General features: G+C 34.6%; 2 protein-coding genes across 2 annotated transcripts; both read right to left on the bottom strand.

Moving 5' to 3' along the window:
- Positions 1-3,423: 3,423 nt before the first annotated feature.
- LOC112786088 (uncharacterized) lies at positions 3,424-3,945 on the bottom strand. Its single transcript, XM_025829508.1, has one exon. The coding sequence runs from the start codon at positions 3,943-3,945 to the stop codon at positions 3,424-3,426; it is 522 nt and encodes a 173-aa protein (XP_025685293.1).
- Positions 3,946-16,269: 12,324 nt separating this feature from the next.
- On the bottom strand, positions 16,270-22,657 carry LOC112783457 (alpha-galactosidase 3). The gene is made up of 15 exons (XM_025826415.3): positions 22,161-22,657; positions 21,810-21,868; positions 21,307-21,363; positions 21,201-21,235; positions 20,689-20,792; positions 20,508-20,580; positions 19,869-19,927; positions 19,714-19,779; positions 19,543-19,626; positions 19,120-19,184; positions 18,945-19,027; positions 17,796-17,886; positions 17,502-17,560; positions 16,800-16,940; positions 16,270-16,702 (listed from the first exon to the last, which is right to left on the bottom strand). Exons 1-15 carry the CDS (start codon positions 22,382-22,384, stop codon positions 16,589-16,591), a joined length of 1,314 nt encoding a protein of 437 aa, XP_025682200.1. The 5' UTR covers positions 22,385-22,657; the 3' UTR covers positions 16,270-16,588.
- Between the last annotated feature and the right edge of the window lie 300 nt (positions 22,658-22,957).

Below are 22,957 nucleotides of genomic sequence, written 5' to 3'. Positions count from 1 at the left end.
TTACCTTTTGCTAGATTTCCAGGTGAAGATGACCTAAGAATAGCGGTTTACATGCCAAACACCGTTTCTAGACAATTTGGGTTAGTTCAGGCCATTCCATCTCCTTACCATCTTCAAGATTTACAATCTTTGCATGTCAAAGCTACTTCATTAGAAGATCTGTTGCACATTCAGAAGGATAATGCTTCGCGGAGAAATAATTTTCACCTATTCCCTTTTAAATCTTGCCAGTTGACCACATATTCATTCTTCTCTTAGTGGAAGACCTATTACTCTTCCATTAACGTTGCTTTTAGTACTTGTTGTCAAAGGATGACCATTGTTCTTGTAATGCAACAAGTGAGAAGAGCATCAATTGTCAAAAAGGGTAATTACAATTAAATCATTTGCTCATTGTGATTTCAAAAATTATGGTTCTCTATGTGTTATTTTCTTCATGCATAATGCCTTCTAAGAATATCACAATGGCACCTGTTTTAATTATTTTATTATTATTATTACTATTTTTTTTTACAGAGAAAACAACTACCCTACTTGCTGCCAATCCTCCTTTGAGAAAGTCTTCTAGTAGGTTTGTAGAAAAAAAGAAATTCCATTTTAATTACTCAAGTCGCCGGGTAAAAAGAAGACTTGAACAAATAGAAGTGTCAACATCTTCAATAGTGATGATAAGGATGACACATCAAATACATCCAATGACAATCTTGATGGACCGGTAATCTCTCAGCACAATGAAGGGGAAAATGAGAACACCTCGTCTAGTGATAAATCAATGAGTAAGTTCTCTTCGGAAGATGGTGTCGATGCTCTTAGCCCCAGTGGTCAACTTGCTTCTCAGGTATTTTTACATATTTTCACATCTTCCATATTAAAATAGCATTATCTTAAAGAACTTACATGATGATGATATCTCTCATGCTGATTTTTTTTTTAAATCTCGTTAATTACCTTTGTCCTCATTTCACTTCTTGTTTTAGGTTACTGTGGCTCCTACCATTTCTTTGATTGTGCCTAGTATTGAAAATATGATGGCTCCCATATCTAATAAGCCTACACCCAAAGTCAATGCCAATAAGGTATAACATGTTATTTAGCCTGATTATTAGTATCTCTTCCTTGTATCTTCTTTATTTTTTATGTTAACACTTATTTTTGTATTTTTGTTTAGCTTCAAATTCTAAAATTCCCCCAAATGAGTGGTCAAAAAAACAAATACCAATCACTTCCATTCATGCTCAGACCCCTAATGTGGTGAATGATTTATTGGTTGATTTAGAAAGTCTAAATGAAGCATATGCATGTAGCATGGATAGACAGAAGGCCATAGTTAAATCTTGTTCCACCATTCAAAGTCACCTTACAACAGAGCAGCCCCATACTACACCTCCCACAATCAAGATTGTTGACAATTCCATCCTGCTTCCATTGAGCCAACAACTCAGTGTCATTCTATCCAAACCTGTTTTAAAACTTGCTACCGATCCGCAGTTTAAGGCTCAACTTTCTGATATTCTGCAAACTTTTTCAACTACACCACATCCTGAGACTATTGATCCTTTGTTGGCTCACTTGCAGAAGGTTTATGAGGACCTTTATGCCAAATTTCTGGATTCTCAAGCAGCTATCTCATCATATCAACAATTAACTGAATCTCTTTTTAAGTTGAAACAAGACACCTCTTCTTTTGAGACTGCCAAAGCTACCCTGACTGCCCATATTGCAAAAGCTAAAGATCGGACTCATGAGCTATCTGAGAAGATTTGAGACTTGAAACAACAGCAGACTGTCAAGAGAGGAGTAAAAAATAGGCTGGATGCTGCTTTGATAAAGAATGAGGCTCAATTTGCCAAAGCAAGTAGCATGCTTGACAGTAACAATACAGCCTTACAGTCACTTGAAGAGAAGATGTTCTCCTTACAGAAAGCTGCCAAAGAAGACAGAAACTTCCAAACCGCTCTCCAAACTGAAGTTACTCGCTTGAAGGAGATCTTTGAAACTTAGTCTTGTATTTCCTATGCGAACCTTTGTGATTTTAATATGTGCCTGCAATCTTCACTTTTTGAATTTTAGAGTTTTGTTTATTACTTGCTTTTGTATGCATTCTATCCTGATTTTGGAGATTGGACACTTGCTATTTTTTGGGAAGTTATTACATTACTTCACACTAAACCAATTATTAATATCACAGTGACCTCTTTTGTATTTCATCTGGGATGACCTCCATATCTATCCATGTCAGGTTGCACTGGTGTATGCCATCTTGTGTGCATTCGCCTCAAGTGCTGTCAAATTAAATAAAAAATGTGCATTTATTGACATGCCTCTAGCTTCATACAGGTTTATTCACTAAACTTTAGTTCTATATGTTGGCATGTACTATACTGCACTCACAAAATGATAAATTATTTTCTGTATTGACTTTTATTTTAAATTGATGCTTTGGACACATATTTGTCTCATAATCTTAATGCTTTACACTGTTAATGGAACTTGCAATTCAAATAAATCACAAGGACATGTTAGCTTTTACAAACTGAATTACAAATATTAGTTAGCTCTTTATTTTTTCCTTTGACACTTCAACTGGACATTTTCGTGTCCTTAAACATAGGGGTGCACATGGGGCCGGGTGAAGCTGGGTTCGCCGTGACCCGAACTCGAACTAAATAATGACCGGGTCTATTTGTGAGACCCTTACCCGACCCTAGACCTGATGAAATCGTGTTACTTTCGGGCCACACTTAAGCCGGGTCTAGACCGGGTGAAGTCCGGGTCTTGATCAACTTTATCACGACATCACCAAAAATTAGATTCTACATCTTTTGAACCTCTAAATTTTAGAAAATAATTATTCCATAACATTGCAACATTCACATAATAATAATTTAGAATATAATAATAATAATTTAAAGTTTCATAATAATAATTTTATCAATTACACATTAAACATTCAAAGTTCAAAAGACAATTAAAATAAAGTTAACAACCAACACAAGATTAACATAATAATAATAATAATTTATAGTGTCATACCAACCAATAACAACAAAATATTAAATAGTAAACAACTACACGGGTCCAACGGGCCGGAGCCGGGTGACCCGAAGCTTGGCCCGAACCCGATTTAATAAATAACCGGAGCCATCTATTAAAACTTCGGATCTGACCGGGCCATAACGAAACCGGGCCAAATTAGTCCCGAAGTCATCGGGCCCGGTCCGGGTCTTCGGGCCGATCCGGGTCTTGTGCACCCCTACTTAAACATGTGGAATGTTTATCTCATGTATGCCTGGCTTATATACTTTTAAATATTTGCCATTTATTGAGGGGATTCTTCTTCCTGATCTGACTTCAATAATCTTATAGGCGTTTATAGAATAAATCTTGTCAACTACATAATGTCCTTCCCAAGTTGGAGACCACTTACCATAAGTTTTTTGACTTTTTTTCTATAGGCAAAATTGTTTTCCACACTAAATCTTCAACTGCAAATATCTTTGCTTTAACACGGCGATTGTATGATTTTGACATAATCTCTTTTTGTTGAATCACCCGCTCTAAAGCTCTCAACCTTTCGTCATCTAGTTCATTGAGCTCATCATGCAAAGAATTCCAATAATCCACTACTGGTATCTCATCTTGTCTAGCCACCCTTATACTTTGCAGATTAATATCATTTGGCAATACCGCATCATGACCGTAAACTAACTTATACAGGGTGGTTCCAGTAGAACCTCTTGGAGAATTTCGGTAAGCCCAAAGAACTTGACTGAGAGTTTGGTACCAATTTCTTGGCTGCATTCCAATGTATTTTTTAATTAATGCAATCAGAATTTTATTCGCTGCCTCCACTTGTCCATTGGCTTGGGCATAATACGGCATACAAGAAAGCATTTTTATATCCCTAGACTTGACATATTCCATAACATTTTCCCCAATAAACATTGTTCTTTGATCAGTGATAATAGATTGAAGAATTCTAAACCTATGCACAATATGCTCCTCAATGAAATCAATTATTTCATTGTGAGTCACCTCCCTTAAAGGGATAGCCTCTACCCATTTAGAAAAATAATCAATGCCAACCAAAATGAACTTATGACCTTTAAAAGAAGGTGGGTGAATCTGCCCGGTCAGATCTAAAGCTCAACCTCTAAACGGCCATGGTTTAATTATAACATGCAATTCTGACGCTGGAATATGTTGAAGGCTCCCATGTTTTTGGCATTCCTCACAAGACCTAGCATAATTTATACAATCTCTTTGAATGGTTGGCCAATACAATCTTCTCCTATTTATCACCCATTTCATTTTTTCCCCTGACTGATGGGAGCCACAAATTCCCTCATTCACTTCGGCAAGAGCCAAATACGCTTCTTTTTCTCCCAAACACGTCAAGAGGTTTCCATCAACAGATTTCTTAAACAAGACATTACTTATTAGAACATAACTTTGAGCCCTATATTTAAGTTTTCTATCGACACTAAGACTTGGATTTTCTAAATATTCTACGATTGGTACTCTCTAATCTTCTGGGTTTAGTTTTCTGATGACAACACTTCTCTTTCTCTCAAATGCATAAATATGTCTTTTATCCTTACTAATTTTCTAGTGTTGAGGACTTGATCTTATATCTTGAAGCAATTTGAGCTAATTCATTTGTTTCTTGATTTAACTCCCTTGGAACATGGCTTACAATGACATTATCAAATTTACTCAACAACTCTGTAGCCACATTGAAATACTTTCTTAAATTTTCACTAACACACCTATATTCAAGTGATACTTGACGGACTACAAGCTGTGAATCTCCAAAAATTTTCACATTTTTAACTCCTCTTTCTAATAATAATTTCAGTCCCATTATTAACGCTTCATACTCTGCCTCATTGTTGGAACATGAATAATTCAATTCAAAGAGAAATTTACTTGGCTCGCCACTTGGAGAAATAATTAAAATTCCTATACCAACACCACCCTTATGGCATGAACCGTCAAAATATAATTTCCAAGGCACCAAACCAACGAAATCCAGTAAACTCTCATCAATGTCAATACAAGGATGGTCAACCAGGAAATCAGCTAGAACCTGACCCTTAACGGCTCTTGCAGGAACAAAATGTAAAGAAAATTTTGCTAAGGCCAACATCCATTTTCCTAGTCTACCATGCAATATTGGAGTAGACAACATATATTTAAGAACATCAAACTTAGAAATTACATAAACATTCCTAGGAATTAAATAGTACTTAAGTTTTAAACAAGAAAAATATAAAGTTAAACAAAGTTTCTCAATTGGAGAATAACGACTCTCAACATCATTTAGCACATGACTTAGGTAATAAATCACTTTTTCATTACCATTCTCATCTTCTTGAGCCAGCATTCCACCAATTGTTACTTCAGAAGCTGACACGTAAAGTTTTAGAGGTGCTCCGTGCCTTGGAGGTGTCATAATAGGAGGATTAGTCAAATACTACTTGATGTTGTCAAAAGCTTCTTGATACTCTGTTTTTCATTGGAACTCTTCCTCTTTTTTCAACTTGATTAGAGGCACAAAAACCTTGGTTTTTCCTGACAGATTGGAAATGAACCTTCTGAGGTAATTGATCTTCCCTAAAAATGCTTGCAGTTACTTTTTGTTAGCTGGAGGAGCAGCCTCTAAGATAGCCTTTGCCTTATTTTTGTCAATTTTAATCCCTTTTTTCTGCACTAAGAAACCAAGAAAATTCCCTGCACTCACACCAAAAGCACATTTTAAGGGATTCATTTTCAATTTATGCTTTCTCATTCTTTCAAATGCTTTTTTTAAATTCTCTAGATGCTCTTTTTTAGCATTTGATTTGACAACCACATCGTCAACATAAATTTTCATAAAATTTCCAATAAAGTTATGAAAAATTTTATTCATCGCCTTTTGATAAGTTGCACCAGTATTTTTGAGTCCAAATGGCATCACAACCCATTCAAAAGTCTCTAAAGCACCTGGACACCTAAATGCAGTTTTTGACACATCTTCCTCAACTATGTATATTTGATTATAACTTGAATATCCATCCATAAAACTTAATATTTCATGACCAGCAGTAGAATCTATCAACATATCAGCTATAGGCATTGGATATTCATCTTTTAGTGTTGCAGAATTTAAATATCTAAAATCAATGCAAATCCTTAATTTTCCATTCTTTTTCATGACAGGAACAATATTAGAAATCCAGTTGACATACCTTGCTGTTCTTATAAACTTAGCCTTAAGAAGTCTTTCAATCTCTTCTTTAATCTTCTGCGTGACTTCAGGAGCAAATCTCCTTGGTGGCTGCTTGACAGGTTTGACATTGCCTTTCAATGGCAATTGATGTTCTACTAACTCACGATTCAAGCCTGGCATCTCTGCATAATCCCATGCAAAATAGTCGCAATATTCCTTCAAAATCTCCACCATTTCTTTTTGAAATCATCAGGCAGCATCTTGCTCACATATGTTGGTTTAGGATAATCACCGTTACCAATATCTACTTCCTCCAAAGGATCCTACACCTCAACCTTTTTTACAGTGTCAGTGTTATTTTTTTCAAAACCTAAAGGACCATAATCATATATACAATCATAAGGTACACTTTCAATGCACCCTTCTCTGTCTGCCATATAGGCTGACAGCCGAGCCAATTGGCTTGTCAAACTCATCATCTAAGTTTCTCCTGAGGTCGTATCCGCCCCGGCCTTAGGGACAAAAATAAAACCATTCATATCTATTTTGCACATCTCAATACTTTCAGGATTAAATGCCTTAGTGTCAACCATCAGTGGCTTGACTCCAGGATTATACATCCTGAACTCCGCATGCATCTCATCATAGTAACATGTACTATTATTAGCAGGAACTTCTTCCACTCCTCCATCATTGTTCCAGAAAATCAACTTTTGATATAGAGTGGATGGAATAGCACCCATTCCATGAATCCAATCACGTCCCAAAAGCAAGTTAAAGCCAGTCTTAGAAGGAACAACAACAAATAGAGTTGGCCTATTGACAGAACCAACCTCAATTGACAGCAAAATCGCACCTCTAACAGAAGAAGTCCTTCCATTAAAATCTGTTACCCCAATGCTACTTTTAATCAGATCTTTTTCAGTCTTTCCAAGCCTTCCCATCATTCTTTTAGGCATGAGATTGACAGCAGCTCCCCCGTCAACTAAAATCTTATTAACTATCCTTCCATCAACACGAGCCTTGATATGCAATGGACGCAAATACTCCTTGTCATTTTCAGTAGGTTTCTCAAACAATCTTCCACCACACATGTTGTCATCTAGTAATAAGCATTCACTTCCAGGAAAGACATCATATCAATCATCTTCTAATGACTCTACTTTCCGGACTTGACTATACTCCTCAGGTAGTATTGACACCACAGCTATAGGTTACTTAACACCAAATATTGCTTTTAAGCTGTCATCAAAACCAGTGTCAAAATTATCAGTAATTAAATCTTCATCCTTTTCTCCCTTATTTTCAACTATTACCTTCTTTCCAGCAAGATTCTTCTTTACATTTTTATTGCATTTAGGGTGATTAGAAGAATTTTCTGTTTCTGCAGACTTGGCCATGGTTAGCAAAGGAGGAAAATTTACACCGTGTCCATTGTATGGATCTAAAGGAACATACTCATGTATATTCTCTTTTTGCTCAAAAGTTATAAAAGGAGAATACTTTAGAATATTTTGACAATGGGCCAAGGAGAATAATTAGAAACCTACTGCATGTTAGGATTATAACAAGAATAAATTGGCTTTAAGGGAATAGGCACATTTTTTGGAATATATATACTACCTCCATCTTGTGCATGATTCATGTTCCATAACTAAGACTCGTAATACCTGGGTTTAAAAGGTCTGGGCTTCACCCATTTGTTTTTTCCTCTTACAAAAGCGGTAGGTTGATTCTGCACATTTCTCACATTATGGACCCATTTATTGTTTGAAATTTTGGTGGGAGGAACTCTTGTCTTTTGAGAAAATCCATCAAGTTTTCCATCAATCATGACTACAGTCTTCATCTTCTGGTTGACGGGTTGTATCCCAGTATTGTTGACACACTTGTTCAAAGGAGCCTGACCGCCCATATTTTGTTTTCCCTCGGCTATCTTCCACTTTAGCTCGTTAGTTTCATTTTCTTTTTCAGCAATCTTCTTTCTCAACTCAGCCTTTTCTTTCTCTTCAACTTTGTACTTTTCAAACTCTTTTGTAGCTTCCTTGTCAAAAACAACATTGCACTTTGGGCACATGGCGATGGTGCTGTCAGATTCTTTAATTCTCAACAAAAAATCTAACAGATCCTCACTAGGACGAGAATAAACTGGCTAATTGTCTTGCTCAAAGATCCTCAGGTCTTTATTTTCATCTTTAGCACTAGCCATTGTGGCATCAACTTCTACCATGTTGACTGACAAATTGAATGGCTCAACATAATTTGAGTCAGCAGTAAATGGTTCAGTGTCCACCTTCATAGTAGTTTTATCCTAAACTTCAATCTTCCCTCCTCAATTGCTTTTTGTATCAAGTCCCTGAAACAGATGCAATTATTAGTAGTGTGCGAAAATACCTGATGAAACTTACAAAATTTCTTATTCTTTATTTCATCAGTTGTGTAGGCATCTTTTTTTCTTCTGGTAAAATAAGCTGCTTATCTTTTAATAAAACCTCAAATATTTGATCTGCCTTAGAAATATCAAAAGAATAAGTCTTATTTTCAACTTTAGAATAAGAATAAACTTTTTCTTTTCCTTTAACAGGCTTCAAAGATTTGTATACATAAGGAGGACCCCCACGTAATTCGGCAATATAAATCTCTTTCTCATCTGAATCACTACTATTGGAAAAACAATCAACATATGCTACCTTTTTTGAACCCTTTTTAAAATTTTCTTTTTCTTTCTTAATTTGCTCCATCTGTCTTACTCTCTCAGCTAATTGAAAAAGATCCAAAATATGTTGATTAACAAGTTTCTTCCTAACTCCAAATTCTAACCCATTAGTAGCCATTTTGACAACTTCAGATTCTGGAATCAGAGTAAAACATTTATTTCTCATATTTCTAAACTGTGCCAAATAAGTGTCAATGGATTCTCCCTCTGCACGTTTGACAGAGAATAAATCTGTAAGACTAGCTTTTAATTCACCTCGAAAAAATTGATCATGAAAATTTCTTTCTAACTGTGCCCAAGAATGAATAGAATTTGGTCTCAAGTTGGAGAACCATGTAAATACATTTTTTGTTAGAGAAGAAGAAAAATATCTCATCTTGAGATATTCATTAGAAGCTGCTTCTCCAATTTCAACAGTATATCAAGCAATATGCTTTACTGTAGACTCATTTTCTTCTCCAGAAAATTTTGTAAGGGATTTTGGAATTTTCCAACCTTTTGGAAGCTCTGCTTGTTGGACATATTCAGGGAAAGTGGACACAAAATATAGCCTATTTAAGCAACCAACATTAAATCCCAAACGGTTTAAAACTTGTTCGACATTTCTTGCTAGATTATAATGCCCTCCTAAGTTGTTTTGCCTAAGTCTTTCCAACATATCATCAGCATTTTGACCATATCTAGGCATATGGAGATCATAATTAAGAATTGCTCCACCGTTCTGATTGACATTATCAAATCTTAAATCCTGGTTATCATTTTCTTCTAAATTTACCACAGTATCAATCCTATTAACTTGCCTATTTAATTGTTCAATTCTAGTGTTTGTGTTTTCTAAAAGAGGATTTAAAACTGTCACCATTTGATGAGTTAACATGTTTACTAGATCATGGTGGCTTTCATCCATTTGTTGCCTAATATTTGCTAAGAATTCCACGGTTTGACTAGGTTGATTAACAGGCATTGCTCTCGTCATGTCAGGAAACACAGGTTTGGAATTTTCTACCCTAGTGACTAGGGGTGCACATGGGCCGGGTGAAGCCGGATTTGATGTGACCCAGATTCGGTCCGAAATATACACCGGGTCTATTTATTAGACCCGAACCCGGCCCTAGACCCGATGAAACCAATACACTTTCGGGCCACAATTATACCGGGTGAAAACCGGGCCGTTAACATTACATTACGTTGATGCTTTCTTGTAAGCTAGCATGTAAAAATATCCAAATTTCCAAGACTCCAACCATTAGTTAACATGATAAAATTCACTTAGAAAAATATAACAAGAACCAACCCTTCTTCAAAATTAAAGCATAACCACAATCAATACTAAAGTATAACCACAATCAATACTAATATTGTCTAATAATACTAAATATTTAAATCAATACAAATAACACAATCTTATGTATTAGTCTAAAGTCTTATGCATTCTAAACATAAAAAATTAATTTATAGTCTTATAATGACTAATAACACAAAATATTAAGGTTTACAATACTTAAATTCCACATAAGAATAGTCATGATCCATCACTAATAACACAAAATATTAATTGTGTATGATGACCGGGCCACCGGGCCGACTTCGAGTGACCCGAGCTATGGCCCGGACCCGACCCGAAATAATGACCGGGTCCATTTTTGAGACCCGTACCCGACCCTAAACCCGATGAAATCACACCAAATTAGTCCTTAAAGTGTTCGGGACCGGGCCGGGCCTTCGGACCGGGCCGGGTCTGTGCACCCCTACTAGTGACAGTGGATGTAGTAGATTTGATGCACTGTTATTTCCTGTATTAATAGCATGTGAAAAATTTTGTTGTGATATGTGTGAACCTGACACCCCAGAAACAGGTACATTTGAAATGCCATATGGATTTTGATAAATAGGATTTTGAAAAGTTGAGTATAGAGGTACAGGCAATCCTTATGTCACCATTGCGGGAGGGGGGGAGGACGTACCTCGGTGGCAAGCCATATGGGGGCCACCCCACGGTATTTATGTGAGTTGCATTTAACCCTGTATGGGCATGGCTAACGCCATCATGCCTCACTAACAGCAAGGTAGGATCTGCGTTTGAAATCACAGGAGAATTTTCGGATTCATTTCCTCTAATCTCATCATTGGAAGTAGAAGAAGATGCTGCAGAAGTATTTGACATGTCAACTGACATTGATTTTCTTGGCTCTGGACGCACGAACTTACCACTGCGCAACCACATGCAAATTCAAAACTCCTCGTTTTCCTTTTAACAATTACAATCTATTGACAATGTCCCACTGGGCGTGCCAATTTGTTTTACTCAAATTTTTGTTAATGTTTAAAAGAAAACGTGGGTATCTCAATGTCGCAATTGTAACGTCAAATAAAATTAAAAGGAATAAAAGTAACAAATAAACATATAAATGCAAGGTGCCGGTAGCGAAGTAAATTGCAGAAATTGAAACAAACAGGAAATTAAAAAGAAGATGAAGGAAGAAACATAAACGTAAAAGAGAAGAAGACGTAAAAGTAGAGGAATTTTATTAATAAAACTGGAAAAAAGTAAAGTACAAGTGTTTGAGTTTAGAGAAATTACTTAAGATTCCCAATTTTACTCTGTGATGCCAAGGGGCTGAGAGTGTTTTGGGTTTCTAAGTATTTTTCAAGAAGAACTGAACTCCTTACAATGTGCTCTTAAAGCATTATTTATAGATTAACCTAATGTCAGCTAACAGTTACCATTTGTACACCTGTTGCGAGAAATTTAGATTGGCCCGTAACCATTTCCGCACCTCGTGTGAATTTCAAAATTTAAATAAATAACCAACTGTCAAATGATCTAATTTAATTTAAAATATATATAAATATTATATATGAAGACATCACTATATAACTAATTATTTTTTTTTATAATTTTCTTATAAAAATTATATTTTGTCTAACAATATCTAAGGTACTGAAACACTTAAATATATGTGGGTACACATATCTAAAATATTGAGATACTAAATATGCAAATATACATATTTATGGTATTGAATACCTGATTTGTGAACAAATGTTCAGTTTGTAAGTATTTCGAGTGCAACGATTTATTTGTTTTTATACATTGTTCAATAACTTAAATTTATTTAAATTAATATATATTAATATTATTATATTTATATTTAATATTTTATTTTCGTGTACCTAGTTATTTTATATATTGTTTTTTTTTTATGTGAAGTTTACTCTTTTTTATTATTATTATTATTATTATTATTATTGTTATTATTGATTATCTCTCCTTCGTATCATTATTATTATTCGTGTATTTTATTAATATTTATTTCACATAACTTTATAATATTATTCTCTAATTAATTAAAAAAATAAAGAAATGTTTAAGATTGACTGCAAGGCGCTAAAAAAAAACAAGATGTCTTAGTTGGTAAGTCTTAATTCACTACAAGATTTTGGCTACTTTATGCGAATTTTCCTATTTTCTGACGGTTTAAAATCCCAAGAAAAGATTTTTGAGAGTTTTATAAATTTTTAAAATTTGAGGTGTCACGAATTTATTTATAACAGTCAAGACTTCATTTAGCGGCGGTTTTAAACTCCCACAAACATCGTATTCAATTTAAAAAAAAATTGCTACAAATTGAACAGCAAGAATCGTGTACAGAATTAGAAAACCATGCTACACAATACTGCCATCATTTAAATTTAAGTTGATCCTAATAAAAGAACTAAAATACATAATTAGACAATAGTTATAAATTCTTTACAAGTTGGTAGAAAGTAGGGGTGTGCATGGACGGGTGAAATCGAATTTGATGTGATCCAGACCCGACCCGAAATATATCGGATCTATTTATTAGACCCGAACCCGACCCTAGACCCGATAAAACCTATACACTTTCGGGCAACGATTATATCGGATAAAAACCGGGTGAAAATCGGGCTGTTAACATTACATTACCTTGATACATTCTTATAAGATAGCATGTGAAAATATCCAAATTTTCAAGACTCCAACTATTGTTTGATATGGTAAAATTCAGTTAGAAAAATATAACAAGAACCAACTCTTCTCTAAAATTAAAGCATAACCATAATTAATACTAATATTGTCTAATAACACTAAATATTTAAATCAATACAAATAACACAAGATTATGTATTAGTCTAAAATCTTATGCATTTTAAACATAAAACATTAACTTATAGTTTTATAATAACTAATAATACAAAATATTAAGGTTTACAATACTTAAATTCCACATAAGAATAGCCATCATCCATTACTAATAACACAAAATATTAATTGTGTATGATGACCGGACCATCAGGCTGATTTCGGGTGACCCGAGACATGGCCCGGACCCGACCCGAAATAATGACCGGGTCTATTTTTGAGACCCTTATCCGGTCCTAGACCCAATAAAATCACACAAAATTAACCCTTAAAGTATTCGGGACCGGACCGGGTCTTCGGACCGAGCCGGACCATGCACACCCCTAGTAGAAAGACACCAAAATAATAAGTTCTCCACACATTGAATAGAATCATATCCTAAAATTGTAAAGTTGGACCAAAATATAAAAAAAGGTTCCAAATTTATAATTTCAAATACAGAACAAATATTCCAACGCCCATACTTGGAACTAGAACTAAATCTAACCCTTGCACCATTTATTCAATCGTACAATTCAACTTCCTTAAATCAAAAACCAATTACCACAATAGAGCTTAAATCTAACCCAGAATCAACCTGCCATTTAAAAATGAAAAAGAAAAAGAGAGAATAGCAAACTGAAAGACTACCTGGCCCATTTCGATTAGACGAAGTATTGGCTGCAATTGATGAAAGCTGCACCTAGAAATACCTTAATAGGATATTAATTAGTTTAATCAACTAATAATATAGTTCCATGTAATCATATGTTAAAATTGTACTTTTCACCTTAGTAGGATATTGAAAGGTTAGTTTGTTGAGCCAATATATCCTTTGCAGAATCAGTAGGAACATATAGATGTAACTATGTTAGTCAATAATTAAATGTATATACCAACAAAGCTCTGCAAATGCTATACCAATTAAATTGAGATAACTTCCTTTTGAACACCTCATTCTCCTTTCTTAGTTTCATGATTTTTTGCTTTAATGTCTCCACTTGCCAGTTTGAGGTCATTTTTTGCTGTTGATCTACCAACTTCTCTTTGCAAATTACCATTGCAGGGTTCAGAAAAACTTCCGTTCTTATTTCTTGATGACATTATTATTACCAAAATGCTAATGAATCAAGTAGAATTAGACTTTAGATTTTTGGATGCTTTATTTTTTTGGAGAAATGTTGTGTACTCATTCTACATCATACTCAAACCCGACACACACACTCTCCATTAGATCATACACCTCATTTAAATGGTGTAGAGGTATGTGTCAGTAGAAAATAATGTCAGTCTTATGCCTGTGATGCCTACTTCTCTATGACCAAATAAAATATTTTCAAAACAAGAATGCACGCATAGAATGATAGAATAAGTGATATGGGGAATCAGTTAACACTTACATTCCTTTTCCAGTTTCTTTATTTTTTTGTTTAACTCATTTTTTCCTTCCTGCTCAGCCAGCAGGAATTCGCTCGAGTCTTGAATCTCAACATTATCTATCAAACGATGATGTCCAAACATATCTTCAGGCCTTTACCAACATGTGAAAACTAAAAACAATGCAATTATTGGAAAAACAAAGTGCCTTACATTTTGATTCCATTTCAAAATGGATTTGGTCCAACCTGTTAGCTAGGACTTGCATATGATTTTTATGTGCTGTTAAATTTTGATGCATATGTTGCTTCCTTATGTAGACATGCCCTGAAATAACAGAAAGAGATCAATAATAAACAGAAAAGCTTCACTGATAGACACTTTTTTATGTGAATCATCAAATAGTCACTTAATCTCAGCTTCTAATCTTGCAATTTTTTCTTCATATTCTTGCTGAAGCAGGTTCATAGCCTTTTTATGTTCCTGCTCCGAGAAAATAACCAAGGGTTGATGTTGTTATAACATATGTTTTGTTTACTGGGGCAATGTTTCTTGAGCTTTATGCCTTTTTTGCCATCACTTTATCTGATTGGACATTCCGTTGGCTAACCAAAAGAGAGAGGAGCAGTTGTTTGCTGAAGTTAATATACTCTTCCATTTCTCGCCTTCCATCAATTTTATCAGGTGGATCTTTGCTTGAAAGAGACAACCAGATCTTGCAATGAAAACGACTTGTTCAGCAAAATCTTACCTTTGGAATTTAATCTGCTCCGTAATCAACGATTGGAAGAGGTGGATACCGATATGAAATAATATATTTTTAAAGAAATAAAAGAGTACATGAGGGAGTGGTCTTGTAATTACGGTGGCATTATTCAACGAGAAAGCCTGATTGAGTTAGCAGAAAATGTGCTTAGATATCATGTTGGAACACATATTCCACTAGTCTTGGTGAAGATAACACTGAGGACAGAGGAGGGCAAATTCAAACGTGAAGTAATCAAGAAGATATCTGATTATCTCTTCTATATATTACTTCAACACCCTTCCATGTTGCTTCCATGGATTGGTGGTACTGAATATATCCAAGACACCATCAATCATGTCCATGAGTTATGTCATCATGCGGAGTCTCCTGCTGATGCAGCTCAGATGCTACTCCAACAACTTGTGTCTATTAAAGATGATGGATTAAAAAAATATGGCTAGTCAATCTTATATGAATTTGGAAAATTCGATATAGATTGAATACATTCATACTGGAGATTTCTATGTGGTGATTGGTTACGTTTCTTGATCTTTGGCTGCAGTTAACTGTGAATGGGGTTCACATGCTAAACAACTACCAAGTGGAGGCGAATTCCTCACTCATGTTACTCTTCTCAGGGCGGATCTTTCTTTAAGTAAGGAAAGGGAATTTCAGATGGCCATGATGGCTCCGTGGAAACAGAGGTGGGGATCACACCACCAGTATATACATGTTAGAATACAAATACACATCGACAAATCACATGTATTTATACACAAATATGTTAATGAGTAATTTTAATGACTGATTTTGGTATACAAATAGTATTTTTGTTTATGTATATATATACACTCATAACTGATGTTTGTTTATTTGATAATAATGTTTCATTCTTTTTTACTTTTTGTTATATATTCTCTTGTATATCCTCCAGTATTATTTCATCACAAATCCTCACTTGTTCACATAAATAAGTAAATAACACCCTCCACCATAGCTAAACATTTTTTTCAATTTTTCTTATATAGGCACATACACATAAGATAAAAACCGATCGAGGAAGAGAATTTCCCTTTTTAACTCAAAGTAATTCTTCTTTCATAATATATATATGGTATCAACGTACATGTACATAGCAAAGCATTTTATAGGTAAGGACGGCAGAATCCTGTACTATGTGAATTTTGACCAGTAAAATATTAACAGAAAAGCCATGTCTGGTTACATATTTTTAACACCCCCATGAAAGCACGCATATTATTCGAGCTTGCATACATTCAACATTGAAAGTTCAAACTTCCAATAATTCAAAAGAAAGATATTTAACATGCAGAGAAGAGAAGCGGATCCAACTTAGTAGCATACCCCTCAGGTGATTGAAGCATAAGTTGGCTACTCTACAGAGTGAGACACTGAAGGAGAAGGAGTGAAAATGTAAAAGTGACAATCATGAGCATCAACATGAGCACTGAATGATGACACTGCATCTGATGTTAGTGTGTTGTGCTGCAACATTTATAGGATCAAAACCATCTAAAGTTAATAACAAACATATAGAAGGAATCTCTAATTAGGGTAGTTTCATGCAGCTAGCTAAGCTTACCTGCCATAAATCCCTTACAGATACTCGAATTCCAGATTCCAGTCCAATCGTATTCCATGAAGCAGTTATCGTAGTTGCATTTGAGCACCGGTTCCAGAGTGCCACTGCCAACCGGTCTCCTGATAAAGGACCAGCCCAAACCTATAAATATGAAAATGTAAGAACTAAATTTTGAATATAACAAATATACAACTTTATATTCTATATTAGTTGGTGGGTAATGCTAAGATTTAAATAGGAATAAATTATGAGTAATGCTAAGGAATTCACTTTTTTCCGCCAACATTAACTAATTCTTTTTAAATTATTTTGTTTATCTTAAACTCTAGACCCTAAATCATAAACCCTAACACAAAGTTGGCTAATGTTGGCTAACTAATGTTGGTTTTCTATACTTTCTCATAAAAAAGTATTACTTATTAGTCCTGCCAAAGTGGCAACATATATTGATAACGAAAATATAAATGTTAACGTTGAATCAGCACATAACATGAACATAGCAGTTCCCCCTTCATTCTTTTTCAAGTAATGTAGGAGCTAGTAAAGTTTCCAGACAGGATCATGTACTCTGCATAACTTATGGTTTGCTAAGTCTATTGATCCAGATAGGCAACATCTGAATATGAATCAATTCTTTGGGAAACCGATGCAACACACTGAAAGATGCATCATGAGGTGATACACTGATACTGAATATATTACCTGATTGCAACCATCTTTTCCAGAAACATAAACTTTCCTTCCTTGGACACCAAGTGGATCTGCAGAGTGACGTAACAATATAACCCTTTATAACAACTTAACTAAAAAATATATTAAGTAATAACACAAACTACAGCAATGTGTGTGTGTGTGTGTGTGTGTGTGTGTGTGTGTGTGTGTGTGTGTGAGAGAGAGAGAGAGAGAGAGAGAGAGAGAGAGAGAGAGAGAGAGAGAGAGAGAGAGGCATGATGCATCAACATGGCTACTCTGAATAACAGAAAGAGGAAGTACTACCTTGATTTATGTCAATGACTTCTTTGTTGGTCAAAATCTCAATTGTCTCAACAGTCATATTTCTTACATCACAGCCAATCAATAGAGGAGCCTGCACCAAGTTCAATTTTTTAGTTTATGAAGAATCCAGCTGTATCATTTGAGGTAATTTGTGATGCATGCAAGTTTGTCTTTATACTCAATCACAAGAAATTAAAGCCAAACATAGATGCTAAGGAATACAGCTATTATCACAGGTACAACTTCAGACTGGCCTTTGTTTTTCTTCCAAGTATTAGAAGAATTTTCCATCTTTACTTGCTACCTAAAGACCCAATCCAATCTCTGTCCATTTCCATGAAGGACAAGCCGATCCCTGTCCCAAAAAGGGATTCGGTCCTCCACCTTCTCATTTTGGGACAATACGATCCCTCTATTAAAAAATCTATTAACTAGTAACGAAAATTACTTTTATAGAGGGTTTTATTTGTATTTTGTGAAGATCTTAAACCTCCACAAAGTTCTTTTCAACAATATGACCAACTATGACCACTACTATCGCCACCTTCTTCATTCTCATCGTTATCACTTCTACCTCTACTATTTTTATTATGTAACCATATTTTATCATCATCGTTATCTCATCTACCATCATCACCAATACCAATATCATCAACATCAATGTTCTCTTATTTGTTTCTTCTTTGATGTTATTTTTTTCCTTTAAAGGATATTCGTACTACAATTACTTTTTTTTTCTTGCGACATCATTTCCAACAATGGCCTTTCTCTACTTAACCACCATCTAGGAAGGAATTTTTCAAAAATAAACTTATTAATAGTTTGTGGGAGTTTAAAACCCTCACAAATCACAAATAAAACCCTAAACCCTAAACAAAACTAATTTCCGTTACTATTTAACGAATTTCTAATAGAGGGATCGTATTGCCCTAAAATGAAAAGGTTGAGGGCCAAAGTGTCTCATTTTTTTGGACAGGGATCGCCTTGTCCTTCGTGAAAATGGACAAGGGCCGTGTTGGGTGTTTACTCGAAAATTATGTGGCAACATATATAACACAGGTTAGTGGGTTACTATCAAGAGTAGATTATAAACAATATAAAAAATGCATCAAGAGAGAACGACATATAAATAAGATTTAAGAAGAAGACCTTCATTAAAGCCCAGATGCTGAAGTGAGCACGGTATTCTTGGTAAGTCATGCCGCCATTTCCAACTTCCAACATATCTGGGTCTGTCATGGAGTGGTAATATGAGGAATGAATAAGAAATCTTCAAGTTTGCGCTACCATTTCAATAAAATTTCAAGGAAGATGGCATGCATACCATTCCATCCGCCAGGACCAGCATATGCGGCCCACTTGTCATTGAGATCAGCAATGTTTGACATACTGAACAAGAGAAAAGTAAATTCAGAAACTACCCTGTAAGCAGAAATTATAGACAAGGAATGCTAACTGATTACGAGCTAAAACACCTTGGTGCAAATTGCACCGACACTCTCCTCAAGGGCATTTACAGTCAATCAAGAAGAACAAACTCACAAGAAAGTATCTACCTACTTGAAATGTAGAAATTTCATAGGGAACATATCAAAGTACAGTCAATCATTATGCAAAAGCATTCTTTCATGGATAGTCATAAACATGACATAACCTGACCTATATGATTTTATTGAACTAAAAGCAATCCTGATAGAATATTAAATGTGACACCTATAATACTAATTCCTAAGTTCGGGAAACTAACCTTGCCCAAGTATCATTGATGTCTTCAGTTGTGCGCCAACTGTTACCAACGGTGCCAGCCCATAAGGCAGGGTCATCAACACCCCTACAAAAATAAATGAAGTAGGGAAATCCCCATGAAGCTAAGAGTAACTAATCTCATAAAAAAAAATCAACAAAGACACCTTATTACCATTCACAAAGTGAATAGAAAATTGTACGTCCAGTAGCATTGAGAGCATCACGCATTGGTGGATATCTGGAATACAAAGAACCATGTTGAGTCAATTTATATGTATTTGATTTTGATGCTTTTGCAATTAGTCTATGTCAAAGATGAGAAGAAACCTTTTTTTGGGTGGGATGCCCAGATTGTAACAATTGTCATATTTCAGGTAATCTATACCCTGGTCAAAGGATTGAGTTGGAGGAAAGTTCCAATTAATACCCCAAAAAATATATTAAAAAAAATCAGACATAAGAATTCAAATCTATGAATAATGTAAATGAAATATTTAGTATAGAAAGAACAATTCCCAAAAACACCTTAAGAGCTATATTAACATAGTATCTATGAAGATATAGGTCATTGATAAGTTCCATGATGACTGAATAGCGATTCAAAACACAAAGTTTAACAGCAACAACTATTGAAAATTACATGATATAGGAAGTAGGAACACATAGTTTTCCATTTATTTTCTTTAGAAAATTAAAGTATTTCGTTAAATGGCTGAAACTCTTGTCTCTTCCAAATTTGGCATTTGTGATTATCCATGATGGGTTCTGTTTACTAAGAAAGATAATGGGATGTTGTCAAGATACAATTTATATCAGGGGCAATTTGAACCTAACCATGATCAATACACAGATATATATAATAACCATATGCAGTACTTTCATTCCTCAGGCATCTACAAATTCCCTAATACATGAAGAATATCTGATACTATTTCAAAAGTATAAGATAAAATAGTAGAATCTAACCCAAGAGGCAAACAAAGCTGCATCATCCTTTTCATGGAAAATCGATCCTGGTCGGACTTGACAAGTAAACGCCCTATCAACAGTTGGCAGTATAAAAATATTGGAAAGAAAACATTAAAAGCAGGAATGCATTATTTATAAAGATTTCAAAGATCTGGCCTGATTTCGCAAAGCATCTTACCCAGCATCGGAATATATACCAAGCTTCAGTCCCTTTTCATGTACATAATCTGCAAGAGCTTTGATTCCTGATGGGAATGTTTTTTCGTCAGGTACCAGTTGACCCTGCATTACCACAATGAAAACAGTAAGGAGCAACATATATTTACTGAGACAAAGACAATATTTTTCTGGCTTAAAAGGTTTGCTAAAGAAACCATTTAGTTCTTATGAAATATAGCTAGTGCATATATAAACTGTTTAATAAAGACACCAAATAAACCAGGACAAATTACAAAGTATCACTTTAAGTTTTAACATAACACCATAACCATTTCTTGCAATATATCACAGGACTATCTAGCTTTATCTATTTACTTAACAAAGGCCAATTGGAAACAACGTTTCCTCATCCAATTGAAAGTCAAGAATCATGATAGACCACACTGGAAGCTCATCTGATTCTAACAGCAAGCTGGTGACCCTAAATTTGATCCAGTAATATCGAAAGGAATAGGATAAGATTCTACTGACCTTAAAATTTCTTGTCACAGAAGACCAGCAATCATCTGCACATTTAAAATGTAAATATCAAACTAGTACACAACAGAATGTTCATTTGAACATACAAGAACAGTACCTATGTTGACGTACACGTAACCCAAATCCCTTAATCCCGTCGATATCAGTGCATCAGCTGGAACGATGAAATACATAACAGTACAATTAGACGTAAACAACGGATATTATTTGCAATAACCATAATACTTGCAGTGTTGCAGTTAAAAAAAAAAAAAAAGACAGCACCATTGGTAGTTATAATTTATAAATATCAGAGCTTTCTAAACCATCTTAAATAAGAAATTTTATCCAATTGGATGCAAAACTAACTATGGATGCTATTACTATGTCTTTGATGAATACTTTTCCTAGCTTACGAAAGAAGGTCAAGAAATATTGCAATAATGCAGAGTTATTTGGTCCTCCTTCAAACCATCAAAATACATTACTTTCAATAGCACTTGCAATTGTCAAATTTTCCGAGACTTAACTGAACCTTTGTTTTTTTGTTTTTTCCATTTTTCCAATAATATAAGGATATGAGTTGTGATTTTATCAGTAGTATAAACAAGAAATCAATACCGGTTTCCTTAATGACGGTCTCATTGATATTGCATGCAAAGAAGTTCCAGCTATTCCATCTGCACAACAACCAAATCACATCGCATAAGCAACCCCTCCAACTAGCTTCAAAAGCAATTAAAATAAGACAATGAAAAAATCAAGTTTGATGCCCTCTGCACATGAAATCCCTGATCAAAACCACTAGAATCAAAGTGAACGTGTTTTGTGCATGTGGGTCATCCGTAATTTATGGTTGCAACAATAAGAAAGAGAAAAAGAGAGGAACTTTAAGTTCAGATAAGCTGAAGAACCCATAAATTTGTTGAATTTAAGGGCAAGATTATCAGAGAGAAGCAGCAAATGACGAACCCCATTTGAGGCGTTTTGGCCAAGCCATTACTGAGTTGAAAGGTGCCATAGTTGGAGGTATCGTAAATGGAGTGAAAGTTGGATCTGAAAATGGGTTTCTGGTTAAAGCTCTGCAAGATAGGATGAACTCTAGCTGAAACCAAAACAGAGGAGACACAGAAGATGGTGAATAGAAGAATTGCCGAGTAAAGCAAATAAGTGCTGCTCTGTTTCTGCTTCGCCATGGAAGCTAGCGTGAGAAGAAGAAGAAGAAGAAGAAGAAGAAGAAGGTCAAGTGAACCAAGTTGAGAAGATCACGTAAGAGAAATAGATTGTGTAGTGTTGTAGGAACTAGGAACAGAGTATTGAACATGTGTTGGCCCCAAACACTTCTCCTTAATTATTGGGTACCTGAACAATATCATTTAGGATAATCAATCATTTATGAATAAAGAATAATTATCCAAATCAACCCTAAAATTTTTAAAATCAACGCTTTTAGTGTTTTAAATTTTAAAATACATAACAGTCTATAATATTTATTTTTATTAAATAATACAGATTTTTTTAATCACCAATAATAACTGTTGACCTAAAATATTATCTCGCATACATAACAGTTAAGTATTTTATGTGCAAGTTGGACAAATCAATCTCTAAGAATAAAATATAAATCAATTCCTAGAAAATTCAAGAAATTTTAAAACAATCACAGAAAAATTTTTAAAAATTTTAAAACAATCCCTTCGAATATTTTTAATCTTTCTCAAAAGTCGAAATCTTATAATATTTTTATTAATTAGAATAATAAAATATTA

Source organism: Arachis hypogaea, chromosome 20 (genome assembly GCF_003086295.3).
Source record: "Arachis hypogaea cultivar Tifrunner chromosome 20, arahy.Tifrunner.gnm2.J5K5, whole genome shotgun sequence".
Classification (NCBI taxonomy): Eukaryota; Viridiplantae; Streptophyta; class Magnoliopsida; order Fabales; family Fabaceae; genus Arachis; species Arachis hypogaea.
This window is presented reverse-complemented; position numbering and strand designations above follow the sequence as displayed.

What these genes read in the sequence shown, in the direction of transcription:
- LOC112786088 (XM_025829508.1), bottom strand. Translation starts at nt 3,945, where the DNA reads ATGTTTATTGGGGAAAATGTTATGGAATATGTCAAGTCTAGGGATATA.
- LOC112783457 (XM_025826415.3), bottom strand. Translation starts at nt 22,384, where the DNA reads ATGGCGAAGCAGAAACAGAGCAGCACTTATTTGCTTTACTCGGCAATT. An exon ending in CAGCTTTGTTTGCCTCTTGG is followed by an intron (nt 19,928 to 20,507) that starts GTTAGATTCTAC and finishes TCCTTTGACCAG; the next exon opens with GGTATAGATTACCTGAAATA. An exon ending in CTGTAAGGGATTTATGGCAG is followed by an intron (nt 16,703 to 16,799) that starts GTAAGCTTAGCT and finishes TAAATGTTGCAG; the next exon opens with CACAACACACTAACATCAGA.